Source organism: Pyricularia oryzae, chromosome 1, assembly GCF_000002495.2.
Source record: "Pyricularia oryzae 70-15 chromosome 1, whole genome shotgun sequence".
NCBI classification, from domain to species: domain Eukaryota; kingdom Fungi; phylum Ascomycota; class Sordariomycetes; order Magnaporthales; family Pyriculariaceae; genus Pyricularia; species Pyricularia oryzae.
In genome coordinates, this window is record NC_017844.1 from 6348378 (window position 1) to 6361676 (window position 13299).

Genomic DNA, 13299 nt, shown 5'->3' on the forward strand with positions numbered 1-13299 from the left:
GAGAGAAAAAAAAAAAAACCAAAGTCAAAAGATGCAACAACCTAGCCACACGTGTTTTTCCCTTTCCCTCCTCGGCCTTTTCCCGCGGAAGGGTGGTGCCACACAGAATGTGACGCAGCAAGTTTTCTTGGCAGGCAAGATCCCGCTCAGCCTGACGCCGTCATCGGCGAACCGGTAGCGCAGCTCCGTGACCCTGGTTGGGAATGGCCTGACTGATGTTCCAGCGTCTTCTCTCCGTAGAATTTGCGCGACGGCTCTTTTTCTTAATTACCTAACTTTCTTCCCCCCTTGAGCCGTCTCAAGTCCTGTTTGGGTTCGTCGAACCTTTTTTCAGATGACCACCCCAACACACAACAACAACGACCAAAATGCACGAATGGGCTGAAACGGTGGAAAGCTTCCAAGGGCATGTTGGATTATTCGCCGAGATCCGACCAGGGTTCCATGATCCGCAGACAATCGCCCGCCATGATTAAGCTCGAGCCATTACGCGTCGTTTAAGCCACGTACTAATGTACTCTTGGGCTCTTGGCAAAGGTAAATCTCCTTCTCGTGGGAATTTCCACACGTCAGTATGCAGGGACAAGTGTTGGACATACAGACATGATATCATATCGCAGATTGTTTGGTGAACATTGAATGATGTAGCATTGAATGTTAAAGTCCGTTTCGGACATTGCTACCAAGTCCTCCCAACCGTTATGATGAACCCTCCTTTTCGCCCGCCATGATATCCTAGATAAAAAGAAAACAAAAAAAAAATAAAAAAAAAATAAAAAAAAAATAAAAAAAAAACAAAGGAAATATATCCACCCATCCCAGATGCAAAAAGATAAAAAGAGTGCCTCCAAATGTTGCTATGCTGATGCTGAGCCTCCCTCTGGCTTGGGTATCCCGTTCGTAACAATGCGTGATATGACCGTACCGATTTGAAAAAAAGAAGCCGTCCCTTTAAATAGACCGCAGTGGCTTTGGTTCGACGAAGTAGAACGAAAGGAAAATATGAAAAACAAAATCTGGGTATATACAGTAAAATGATAAAAAAAGAAAGACAAGGCTGTGGTATATATACCGAAGAAGCGAATGGTGTTAAAGATCTAGACCATGAGATCGATGCTTTGAAAAGAGAAAAAAAGAACGCCACAAAAAACACGCTATAACCCTCCGGCCCCATATGATGCAGATGTATTGTAGCCTGTGAAACAAAGGAAAAGAATAAATATAATGTGTGATGGATTTCTTAAACGGACAGGACGTAATTGCCCGGGCCGATCTTGCCGGCCATAAGCAGTCCAAGCTCCCGCATGCGCTCGGCGCCTTTGCCAGGAGCGGGACGTTTCTCTTGGGCCAGACCCTTCCTGGCGCGATTGCACTGCTGGCGCGAGAGCTTTTCCCGACGGCGCTGACGGCGCTGCTCGAGGCCCTTGACGATGTCAATGGCACCGCGAACATGACGCTTATCCTTGTGCGCGACGGTAGACTTCTTGCGCTGCTGAGCGTGCTGGTGTTGAGTCTTGAGGTGGGTGAAAATAGCGGGAGCCCGGGGAAGAGACTTGGTGTGGGTCAAGCCAGGGCGGAAAGCAAGCGACTTAAAAACGACACCTTGTCCTCCGATGGGCGAGGCTTGAGGCGATGCACTGGCCATAGGTGGCGCTGGGGAGCGCATGCGGCGAGGAGGCGAGTGCCTATCGAAGAGACGACGAGGCGGCGGGGACCTGCCGCGGGCTCGGGGAGGAGGAGAATGCATCCGCCTGGGAGAGGTGACCTTCCTGGAACGGTCATGGCGTTCGTCGCCCTCATGGTCCAGATCCTCCAGCTCGCCATGAAGCCACACATGCTCATCACTGATGCGGTGGAGTGGCTTGAAGGCCTCGTCATCGTCGTCCTCGGGGTCTGATGTCGGAAAGCTAGGATCAAAATCCTGAGGAATAAGTCTGAGCTTCTCTTGCCTCTTGGCCGCCATGCATGACATGTACTCGTCCTCAAGAGGTCGGTCCTCGTCAAGAGTACCGCAGACGAAATCGGTGCTGTCGGGAAGCTCAGGAGTACCAGGCCGACGAGTTGCGCGAGGAGAAGACCGAGGAATCTTCATACGGCGCTGTAGAGTGCACCCGGGGGAGAAGGCTGATGAGTCTGACATATTGCCAAGGGATTGGCCGATCGACATGCGACGCGAGAGCGAAGCGATGGCAGTCTTGGAGCCACTAGAAGTGCCGGGCCACCACAAAACCAACTCATCGTCTTCGTCATCCGAATCGGCAAACCCGACCTCTTCGTCAGTACGGTAACCCTCTGATTCGGGCTCTGTGCCATATCCAGACTCGTCGTCGTCGAGATCCAAATCTTCCTCATCCTCCTCGTCCTCATCGTCCTCGTCGTCATCGGCGTCTTCGTCTTCCAAGTCGTCCGCGGCTTCGTCATCGTTGGCATCGTCCTCAGCCTCCTCCTGTTCGGCCTCCTCTTCAGCCTCCTTGCCAAGCTTGCGGATTGCCAACTCCTTGACCAAGGTGTCGTCGATCGTCAGCTTACGCCTTTGGTTCGCCTTGTCTTGTCTGATCCAGTCATCATCTTGGACCTCATCGCTAGCGAACTCGTGAAATCGAGAGCCCTCGGCTTGCAGATCCTTGAAGTCGGCAGTAAACCAGCCCTTGCGAGTAGCTACAGGGCTGTTAGATGAGCGCTTGGGAGTGACGGAGCGGGCAGAGCGCGAGTTTGCCGAAGGTGAGCGATATTTCTTGACGGTAGGCGGGGTCGACAAAGTTGCTGGTGGCGGCGTGTTCCGGACAGGCTTAGTCTGTTCAGTAGCAGGGCGAGAGTTGCAGGCGAACCGAATGCTCGACTTCTTCTGGGGCACCTCTGCAGCAGCGGGCTTGGGAGCAGGCGCAGCAATGACAGGCGTGGGTCGGGGAGCGGCACAAGCAAAGGAAATACACCTTTTCTTCTCCTCCTTGCGAGGGGCCGTAGACTCAAACACCTCCTTCTGGGCAAGGCGAGGGCTGGGGGAGCTAGTCCTGGCGGGTGTGGTAAAGCCAGTGTCGCACGAGTACTCGGCAGTAGAGGCGATGCTGATGGTGCTAGCAAAAGATCGTCGTCTTCTCGAGATCTTGCTGGGAGAGTAATTGTCATGTGAGTCGTCCTCTGAGGGGCTCTGGAGAGCCTTGGTGAGGAGCGAGGCGCTCTCGGGTACCCTGGGTACTGCCGACTTCTGGAACTTCTTGGTTGCGGGAGACATGCCGAGGGGTCTTAAGTCGGGCTCGTCGGCTTCAGGGGCAGCGTCGTCTTCGCTGATGATCTCGTTGGAGGCGTGCGCGCTCCACGCAAGAACATTCGAGGTGACCTTGTCGTGAATCCTGTGGTTGAACATGGTGAATTGGTCTTGTAGGTTCAAGCTTAGAGTTGAAATTGAGCTATGTATTGAAGATATTGCTGGTGTTGTTGCACAAGGGGGAGATATCCCAAAGGAGGTTTATGGAGAAAGGATGTTTGTGGCGGCGATATATCGCATATAAAGTTGATACACCTATACTGAGTGCAACAGTGCTTGGTGTTGGTGTGTCCAAAACGGACCGTGTCACTATAACAGGAGAGACATATTCAAGGGCCAGAGAATCGTCGAGGCGGAGGGATTAAAGGATTTTGAAGAGTAGTAAGACTCTGGTGATACCAGAGCAAAAAAAGTTGTTGGCCGTGCTTTGGCTTGGCAGTGTGGTGTTGGGCTTATTTTATGAGGCGAAGTGAATTCAGCGAAGAGATGATTTTTTGGCAGTGGGAGTGAATTATAGGGTAAAGCCAAAGAGATCTGGAATCATTGGAGGGTGTGTAGGTTGTGCGCGTCGCAGGAGTTATTTAGTGGTTCAGGCGAAAACGACGGTTGCAGAGTCCGTCGACCGTCAAGCAAAGTGGTGGGTTGCCCCTCCGTCCCCCTGGCTGGGTCGGGTGGTCCCTGTCCTAATGTAGTACTAGTGGAGGCTTTTTTTTTCTCGCCGCTTAGGACCCTGTCCCCTGTTACTTGCAAAGTGACGTCGCTACTAAAAGCGGATAAGGGGCGCAGGCCTTGAATGCTTGGAAACGGCGATCCAAATTGTCGCACGGATATGAATAGAAAATAGGTAATGTAGAAGTGTTTCAAGCAAATAAATCTCAGAGTCGAATATGGAAGAGAGTTGAGGGAAATCAGGTAGAAGGTGGCGGACTGGAGTCTGGCCTGGATTTATGGACTGAGTATGTACCAAGCTGATACCTGTTGGGGACAGGTATAAACCTGCCAATACAAGGAAGAAAAGCCTGTCTTTTTTCGCCGCGAAACGGAATCAGCGGATATGCATGTGGTGAGGATTTGTCCAGCTGGTAAGATGCAACGACTGCAATTTGGTATTACATTACGGTAATTCCAATCAGCGTTCAAATAGACGGCTTACGCGGGAGGTAAAACGGTAGGCTCGGAAACGGTGGAAAGTCTAGTCAAGTCACACTCAGCCATGGCCTCAGGCAGGCAAGCAGGATTGGATGGAGACAGGGCAAGAAAAAAAAAAAAAAAAAAAAAAAAAAAAAAAACGTCCCACTGGAGCACTCAATTTCAATTTCGCTTCTGGTTACTGAGAGAGAAAAGCGCACAGGCCACACTAAAACTCAAGCCCCATCCAGCGTTCCCGACAACAAATCTCCAGGGGATCGGGTTCCGAGGTTCCAGCGATGCAGCCAAGCCGGACTTGCGAAAGGGTTTGCCAACCATCTGGACCACATTGTCCGACAGCCGGCTTGTCTTTAGATGGAGATGCCAGCAGTTAGTAAATGAGCAAGAGCTCGGCCTTGGAATTTGGCAGTCTCCTGTTTGTTGGAATGTTCTCCAGGCCCCCGTAGTTCCCAGGGAAGAGATTTCAGCGGTCAAGACCGTAAGCAATGCCCAGCTGCCATTACGAATGATTTACGCGAGGAAATGAAGAGGGGCCAAACAGGTACTACTGTACATATCCGAAAGCAAACAACTACTGAATCGATATAATTTCGAGACTGTTCGAGACCCTCCGTTTCTACCGTTTACGGGCAAATTTTTTCAAACAATAACAAATTTTTTGTGGTCAAGTCATGGCTCATTCTCAATCAGACTGGACCCTTCAATCGGGACTTAAAATATGTGACCACATCCTAGCAAGCCAGAAGATTCGGCGGTCCTAATGATTCCAGTCAATATCCGACCATCGGGGGAGGGCATACAAAAGAAGACAAAGACTAGGGTTTTGCCTTCAGCCGCTTGTTTGTTGAAAACAAAAGCCTCAAAGCCATTTTTGCCTTTGCCTCCGGATCATATCCAATCGCTGGGCTTCCCGTCATGCCTTACGTATGCTGCAAAAAGTAGTCACAGTCAGGAAAGGTCGAAGATGACTGATTATTTAAAAAACGCCACGCTTAGAATCATCTACTCAGCCGCCACTCATAGCATTGCAAGAATTGGAATGATCTCATTTGCCCAGAAACCATCTGCTTTCTTTGTTTCTGCCTTATTGAAATTTTTTTGCCAAGACCGTTTTGACCGAAGTCTACTACAACTGATTGCTTGTGTATATCGCACAAATGCTCGATAGTGTTTTGCCAAGCCATATTACACAGACGAGATGCCGCGGCGAAACGGTGCTCGGAAGTCATATGGAAATGGAAGACGGTGTGCAGACTGCGCGATGGTGGCTTGCAGAGCTTGCAGATCCTGCACATCACTCACAGTCACCTCTACTACTACTGTACCTACTCATCCTTCCATCTCAAACATGAAGCTTGGAAGCATGCACGCACAGGCGCTTGTACGCTCCCTGCCAATCGGGACTGCAGGTATATTTGGCTGGGTAAGGTACGTATACATCGGTTTTCATATATAACACTGGCATAGTGAGGTACCGACGACTAAGGATGGATGGAGCACATGCATTCGTGGGGTTCCATTGCATTGAAGTGGGTGGCTGGCTAACAGCTGCGTTGCTCACAAGCACAAGGCAGGGCAGGGGGGCAGCACAGCACAGCTTGCTTTTTTATTTTTGCTCTCGTGGATTTTGCTTTCCATTTTCAAGCCATTCCACAGCCTGCACTTGCTAGCGAGCATGAATCTCCGGCGCACCGCAAGCACTCAAACCCCCCAATTCACGACTCGTTAGCGACCCAGGGAGCACCGTTTTCCGGTTTCTGATCTAAAAACGACGCGATTGGCGCAAAACCTCCGATTTACTCTCAGAATTGTATCCACATTGCAAATGCACGCAGAAAAGAGCCCTTGCTGCTCGACCCTTTGGTTGCCTTTTAGCCGTTGATTGAGATTCCCTCCCTTGCCGACCTGTAAATCATACCTTTCTGCTGTGTATAGCTTGCCGACGCTGTGCCATGTCACACAATATTCAGCAGCAACATCAGCATCACATACTAACGCAGCGTCGACCTCCGGAAAAGCCCCGCGCATTGCCGGTTGTACAGCAGTAGAAGCTAGCCCCTTGCTCTTGGGTTTGTTTGGTATTTTTTGTTGACACGTGCTGGCCGCTTGTGCCTAAAACACGCTCAGGATGCCTTGGAAGGCTTCGTCGAAGCGTCAATCTGGCACTACGTGGGGGGTTTGTGTGAATGGGATGGTAGGCAATCTTTGCTTCTTTCTGGTGTTTGGTGCAGCCGCTGCTAGTCACGCACTGGCAGCGTGACCATGATCGGCACCGTCACCGCGCAGCAATTTACTCCTTGTTTCCAAGGCTTTGATTTTGATGGCTTCAAACTTGTCGAGTTGGGCCTAGTCGCGTATGCATGCCCCCCTCTATGGTGAGACTTGCAAATGACAAAGTAGATGTAGCTGTCTTTTTTGCTCCTTGTACTTGTTCCTTCCTCTTTCTGTTGCTTTCAAAACAAACGACCGACCTTGGTTGGCCAGACGGTGGCCCCCTCTCCATTTACGCGGGCAGTCTCACGTCCGGTCATCCATTGGCCGTCCCCCCACACCTAGATTGCACATCGTCGTGACCGCTGGATGACAATGCGCCAATCCTCGACCGCCCCTGTCCTATCTCAGGTGTCTCAAAGGGGGCCACGCGGCTTGCAGTCAAATGTCAACTTGGGGGTTGGTGAGTTGCAACCAAACTATTCTGAGAGGGGAGAAAATCCGCAGATGAATACCCAATTCCTGCATAGCACCCCACGTTTTCCTGCGGCAACAATCGTCGCAGGGGAACACGTGTTGAAGACGACCTTGGAAAACCCCGCATTCTAATTGCTGCATGTTGTTTTGTTCTTACTTCCTGATCCATACAAAGCAAGGGCAAGAGGCTTTCTTCTAGGGCGAGGAGTCCTTTGGTTGTGGAGGCGCAATGCGGAGGGCATCCTCAAACGCAAGAGAGTGGGCGCACACCTGAAGTATTACTCCGTGCTCCGTAGTGCTCATCCCCAAAGTACAATATACTTTTTGGTATATCATGTGGCAGGGCAGTGGGTAGCAGATGGGGTTTTGGAATGTTGGTCAAAAGACACAATTGTGGTTCCGAGGTCTGAACAAGACCCAATCATTAAACACTGACAGATACACAAATGTCCAGAAACGACCACAAGCATGCACCGATGCACTGCTGCAAAAGTAGTATGCAGAAAAAGAGTCAAAAGACCCCTCTTGCTATCCCTATTTCCACCTGCACGATGTTTGTATAATGATTGGATGGCACCAGTGGCGCGAGGGAGTTCAGCAGGGAAATAGGAATATCGGCACTTTAGTTGCTACCCATTGGAGCGGTGAAGACAGGATGACAGTTGACGGTGGAGGCGGAGGGAGTTCTGTGTCGGATCGGTTCTTTTTCCCGAGCTTTTCTTCTTTTGCTGTACCTTTTTTTCTTTTCAATCGGACCGTTTTGCATGTTGCAAACGGAGGTTGCAGCGAGTCGTTACATTGCAGCAAATAGAGAGAGAAAAAAAAAAAAAAAAAAAAAAACAGGAGCTCCAATCCAACGATCCCGCCGTCGGACCTTGGTGATCCATCGGCTGTATCCAGTAGTAAGCATCGGGGGATGCCACCTCATCCAATTCATCTGCGCTTCCTTGACGCCGTCCTCCGACCAGCCAGCCACTCTCGGCGCCCAAGGCTCCCAAATTGGCGGTCTACTCCGTTCAGCACGGTCTACTGTCCTCCCTGACTACTATACCGTACAATTGTGCAGTTGATTAGTGCTCCAGCAAGCAGCAGGCAACTCTTGTTCCCGAGAACCGTCGAGGATCTATTCCCACCGCTAGTGTGCCATTTATTCCTAGGACCGCCTGTGTTTCCCTGACTAGTTTCTAGTCTTAGGGGCGGGTGTGATTATTCCTAGGGTGACAGGGCCAACTACATCCTTGGCACCGCATGTGCTCGGGATAGCCAGCACACTACTGCGTATACCTAGTACTTCGTAGTATTTCAGTATGTATGGCAGATTTCGGACTTTTTAGTCTGCAAAAATAGTCGGTGGCCCCGTAGTAAACCAGGGCTTGAGTTAGCGCCTTTGTTTTACTGCCTTGAGGGCAGAGATTGATGATCGCATGCAAACGGTTTCAGCCCCAGACCCAAATTGCCAGAATCGAGTTCTTCTTTTCCAGGCCCCACTCAAAGTCCAGATCATCCATACGTTCATCAAAGTGATACCATACCATTTACGCCCGCCAGGATGTTCCCGTCAAAGTTTCGGTTGCCATAAGTAGTAAAAGAGAACGAAAGCATGATAGTTCTGAGGCATTCCCGGGGGCAGACTGGAAAGGGCCGCCACTGAAAGCTTACTCGACTTTGTGCATCTTGGCGTTGGGTCTTGGCGATGGCTGTCAAATTCGTCTGATATGCGACGATACCTATTTCTGGGATCCTATTTTCAAAATGTCCCCCCGAAAAATATGGACCCTGAGATTTTCCAAAATTGTCACGGTGCAACTTGCTTCTGGGGGTCGTATCTTTCACCATGGCACACGCTTTATTTATTGTTTTCGGCCGGCTACAGCCTTGGCTCCAATGACATCCCGGCGGAAATGCAAGCCTATGCACAAGGTGTTGCATGAACTTGTCTGACTTGACGATGGTCAATTGACAAGTAGATCGACTATTTACTTGGCATGTCTGTTTGGGTGGGAAACCTTTGGGCGCTGGGCTGCCTTGGTTTTGTTTTGTTTTATTATGTATTTTTACTTTTTTATTCCTAGCCGCCGTGGCCGCCTGGTCGGAGTTGCCTCAAGAAAATTCTCGTGACATTTTTTTCTATTTGATTTGCTCTGGTTGTTGGTGTGCCTTGTGGTCAGAGTCCCTTAACCATGTAACCACCTCATGATGATCATCTATGATGAGATGGCATCGCCTCTAGGGTAAAAGTTGGACAGACGAAACGGTCGCACAGATGCTTACTGTACGTACTGTACGTACTGTACGCACGCAAGGCGCACTCCAGAATGAACAGGAGATGGAGGTACAGGGTAGGTCCCGTGGCAATTTATCATGTCATCAAATTGCTCAGACATGCACGGCCACACAGTAATCCTAAGCCACAATACCTGCGCCTTATATCAGGTGATGCTCTCGGCTTGGCGGACTAGAAACCAGCAAAGCTCGTGCACAGTCACGTGATAAGATTGACGCTCGGCCCGGCAAATTGCGAAAGCTTTCGTCGATGGTCCAACGACGTGCCCGCAATAAGGTACACGACTGCAAACAAAGTCGACGCATCAAAGCCCGCCAGTCAATTGACCGCCGACACAACCATGAACTCCCTTCGCGTCGCCAGAACAGTCCTCAGGGCCCGCCCGGCCGCCATCCGGGCCCCTCTGCAGAGGAGAGGGTACGCCGAGGCCGTTGCCGACAAGGTGCGTTGGTGTTTTTACCCTTCGGAGAGCTTCGGGGAGCTGTTGTATTTTTTCTGCGTAACGATTCGTAGGTATATAGCTCAACCAATCTTTACTAACCAGTGTCAATGTCAATTGCAAAATAGATCAAGCTGAGCTTGTCGCTTCCTCACCAGGTATGAAGGATCTGAATGCTACTCGTTCGCGTCTTGGGCATATCTCGGACACCGGAACCTCACAGCGCATAATAGAAAACTAATGGCCGCAACAAACCCATCGATACAGTCCATCTACAAGTCCCAAGATGTCGTGCAGGTCAACATCCCCGCCGAGTCGGGTGAGATGGGTGTCCTCGCCAACCACGTTCCCTCAATTGAGCAGCTGAAGCCTGGTCTGGTTGAGGTTGTTGAGGAGAGCGGCAGCAAGCAGTTCTTCCGTATGTAGACCACAGACACACGTAAAGCTGCGACGGATGTATTGGAAGAGCCTGCGGTTAACAAAACATGATTCCTACAGTTGCCGGAGGATTCGCCGTCGTCCAGCCCAACTCGAGCATGAGCATCAACGCCACCGAGGGCTTCCCCCTGGAGGACTTCAGCGCCGAGGCCGTCAAGGCACAGATCTCCGAGGCCACCAAGGTCGCGAATGGTAACGGAAGCGAGCAGGACATTGCTGAGGCTAAGATTGAGCTGGAGGTAAGAACTGCGACGCATGACACCCTCTATCGACTTGCAAGCATGAGTTGCTGACGTTTTATCGATATAGGTTCTTGAGAGCCTGCAGGCTGTGCTCAAATAGACTGGTTTATAGACGTCCCACGGATTGTCATTGTAACATACTGCGAATAGCAAAAAAGACTCGTTTGTTATCGTTACCTTCGCCGCAGAACCCAGAGATCATGGCGTTGTTACCTGCTTGTCACAATTTATTCAATATAATTTCTCCATGTTGGCGCTCTGTTCCTTCCAGTGTGCAATCGCTACGCGCAGCGCTGCATGGTTTATATCAAAAGGCCACCATGTTAGATTCTGACGTGGGACTCTTAGGAGTCTGATGAATTTGGGCAGACATCAAGTTCAATGCCTATTAACTCGCAGGTTGCTACTACCCCGAAACTAACGCCAGGGCCAACAGGAAGGTGCAATCGAGCCGACATACATGAAAGCTTCGGGAAGTCAATGCAAGGAGACTGTTCATCACTACCATGACAGCTGGTATTTGACGAGCTTCCCGTTGCTCTGCACCAATACTTCCTCGACAGATTTTTATTTTGTCAACCTTGACTTCAAACTTCTATATCGATACTGGTGCTCTACATTCCGAACTTGAAAGACTAGAACCAGCTGCCAGACAACACTCATGGCAACGGCGAGATCGCGAATCTGCCATATCTGCAGCGCCACCACATGCTCCCGGAACTTCTGCCAATCGTGCGGCCACGCTCTGTGCCCAACTTGCGTATGCAAGATCCCCGCCGACGCCGCAGACACGCACAAAGCCTTCGTCTCCAACGACTACTCTCACCCAGCCATGGAGGGCGGAGTCGAATATATAAGCCACGACAGGACGCCACCCGGCGAACCCACTGCTGTCGAATATGCCTCTACAGCACGGTCTATACTCGCCAGTGCTGAGGATCTACGGTCACGAAATCCGGCGGGTGGTGGTGAACGCCTGGCGCCAAAGTTCTATTTCTTGCCTTGGTTTAACCCCACAAAACAGCTTAGCGGCAGCGTTTCCAACAACCCCTTTATCTTGGCCGACCAGAAGAAAGCTCGGCTATCGGCGCAGGTCGAGTCGACGCCGGACATAAGTGAGCGCGCCGCGGCTTCCGAGTCACGGCATATGTCGAGATGGCATGGCACCGATGCTGAACCGCTGGCGGAAACGCTGCGCAAGTATCAGCATAGGCACGAAGAGAAGCACAAAGTCGAGGACGGTGATCAGGGGCGCTGGTTGTTTACTCCCGAAACTATCGAGATCCGATCCAAGCTCTCACCACCTATTCATCCCAAGGCACCGGCACAGACGATGAGGCCGCGGCATGAGGAATGGGGGTACATTCAAGGCGCTGGTGACGAAAACATACCTGGAAGCAGTGGCATCCTTACGGAGCCTGGCCTCATCAGGAGGCCGGACAGTGAGCAGTCTCCGGAGATGCTGCTCAGAAAGACCTCGCGAGGGTTCGTGCCTGTTGATTCCAGGTCACAATCTTACTGCAGCGTTGACGAGCAACCGCTTTTGGAGGATGAAGCATCAGCAGACCACACGCCTGAGAATGAGATGGTACTAACAGAGAAGGTCGATAGTCCTGTCAGGGGTGTCGACGTCACATCTTTTATCAACAGTAACACTGCCCTGACGTGGCTCCAGAGTGGAAACGATCATACGACAGATCCCTCACCGGTTGAGAGCTTCACCACAGCCTTCCAGATCCATCCCAATCCCAGATTTCTGGGGAAGCGTCATAGTCCCGCGTCGTCTGAAACCAGAATCCGTCGCGAGGTAGACAGCATCAGTATGCGGAGAAGGTCCAAGGGCCCGGGCTATCCCGAAACTTCTCTTGCACCTTCGATTGGCGTCCGTAGCCGTCAGGATACACAGGCAACTGTTCGAATCGCTAGCAAAGGCAGAGACACACTCGAGAGCTGTGGCGCCGAGCCGTCTTTAGTGAGCGCCCAGATGGATCGCAAGCAGCGTCTCCAGCAGGCGCGGGAGCAAATCTATGCGTTGGATCAGAGCTTCCAAGAACTTCAGCGGGCCATTGAGCTGCGGAGCAAAGAGGCGTCGAGGGGCTACGATGAGATTTCGGACGAGAGTGGACGACAGGCCTCGGGAAAGACGCCCGAGAGGGAGCGACTAATGCCTGCTGCATTGAATTCTGGTTTTGGTCGAGGCAGGCAGCATTTGACTCCTGAGATTGAGCCAGAGCAGCGGTCTGCTGCAATCGAGAAAGTCAGATTTGAGAAACAGCTCGAGGCAATCCGTCGACAGCAGCAGCATCACACGATGGACAAGGCAACAGCAGTTGGTGACGAGATAGACGACGCTTACTACGACGACAACCACGAGTGCATCTGGAAGGCCCGATACCTGGCTCTCAGTACTGAGGTGCACCAGCTGCGGGAAATGATGTCAGAAAGGCAGTCACTGTCGTCCGCTTCGGCCAGGGCCGTCGCCAGTGGGATTGAGGATACGGATAGTAACTTTGGGCTGGAGGGTCTGACCATTGTCATGCACTTGAAAGGGAAGGATGATTTGGTCATCAATACCGACTTGAGAGAGAGATGATGCTTGTATTAGTATTTTACCCCGGAGCTGATTCCATGGCCTAATAATTTGTTTCATTCATAATAATATAGTCTGTTCAAAGGAAACGGGCACCATAATCCTACGTCATCATTACATCTCTCATAACGGAGAGATATTAGTCTTAGTAAATGTAATTTTAGCTGGATTGTTCTGGCCGCCCAAAGTGTTTTCTCGCATCGC

At 51.0% G+C, this 13299-nt stretch overlaps 3 protein-coding genes across 3 annotated transcripts; 2 read left to right on the top strand and 1 right to left on the bottom strand.

The window, feature by feature from the left end:
- Positions 1 to 631: 631 nt before the first annotated feature.
- Positions 632 to 4254, bottom strand: MGG_13168 (uncharacterized protein). The gene has a single exon (XM_003710608.1). It carries the CDS (start codon positions 3362 to 3364, stop codon positions 1241 to 1243), a length of 2124 nt encoding a protein of 707 aa, XP_003710656.1. The 5' UTR covers positions 3365 to 4254; the 3' UTR covers positions 632 to 1240.
- Positions 4255 to 9541: 5287 nt separating this feature from the next.
- On the top strand, positions 9542 to 10823 carry MGG_16459 (ATP synthase subunit delta). Its single transcript, XM_003710609.1, has 5 exons — positions 9542 to 9828; positions 9954 to 9983; positions 10093 to 10243; positions 10324 to 10502; positions 10573 to 10823. Exons 1-5 carry the CDS (start codon positions 9727 to 9729, stop codon positions 10603 to 10605), a joined length of 495 nt encoding a protein of 164 aa, XP_003710657.1. The 5' UTR covers positions 9542 to 9726; the 3' UTR covers positions 10606 to 10823.
- On the top strand, positions 10757 to 13259 carry MGG_16460 (uncharacterized protein). Its single transcript, XM_003710610.1, has one exon. The coding sequence runs from the start codon at positions 11167 to 11169 to the stop codon at positions 13096 to 13098; it is 1932 nt and encodes a 643-aa protein (XP_003710658.1). The 5' UTR covers positions 10757 to 11166; the 3' UTR covers positions 13099 to 13259.
- The last annotated feature ends 40 nt before the right edge of the window (positions 13260 to 13299 follow it).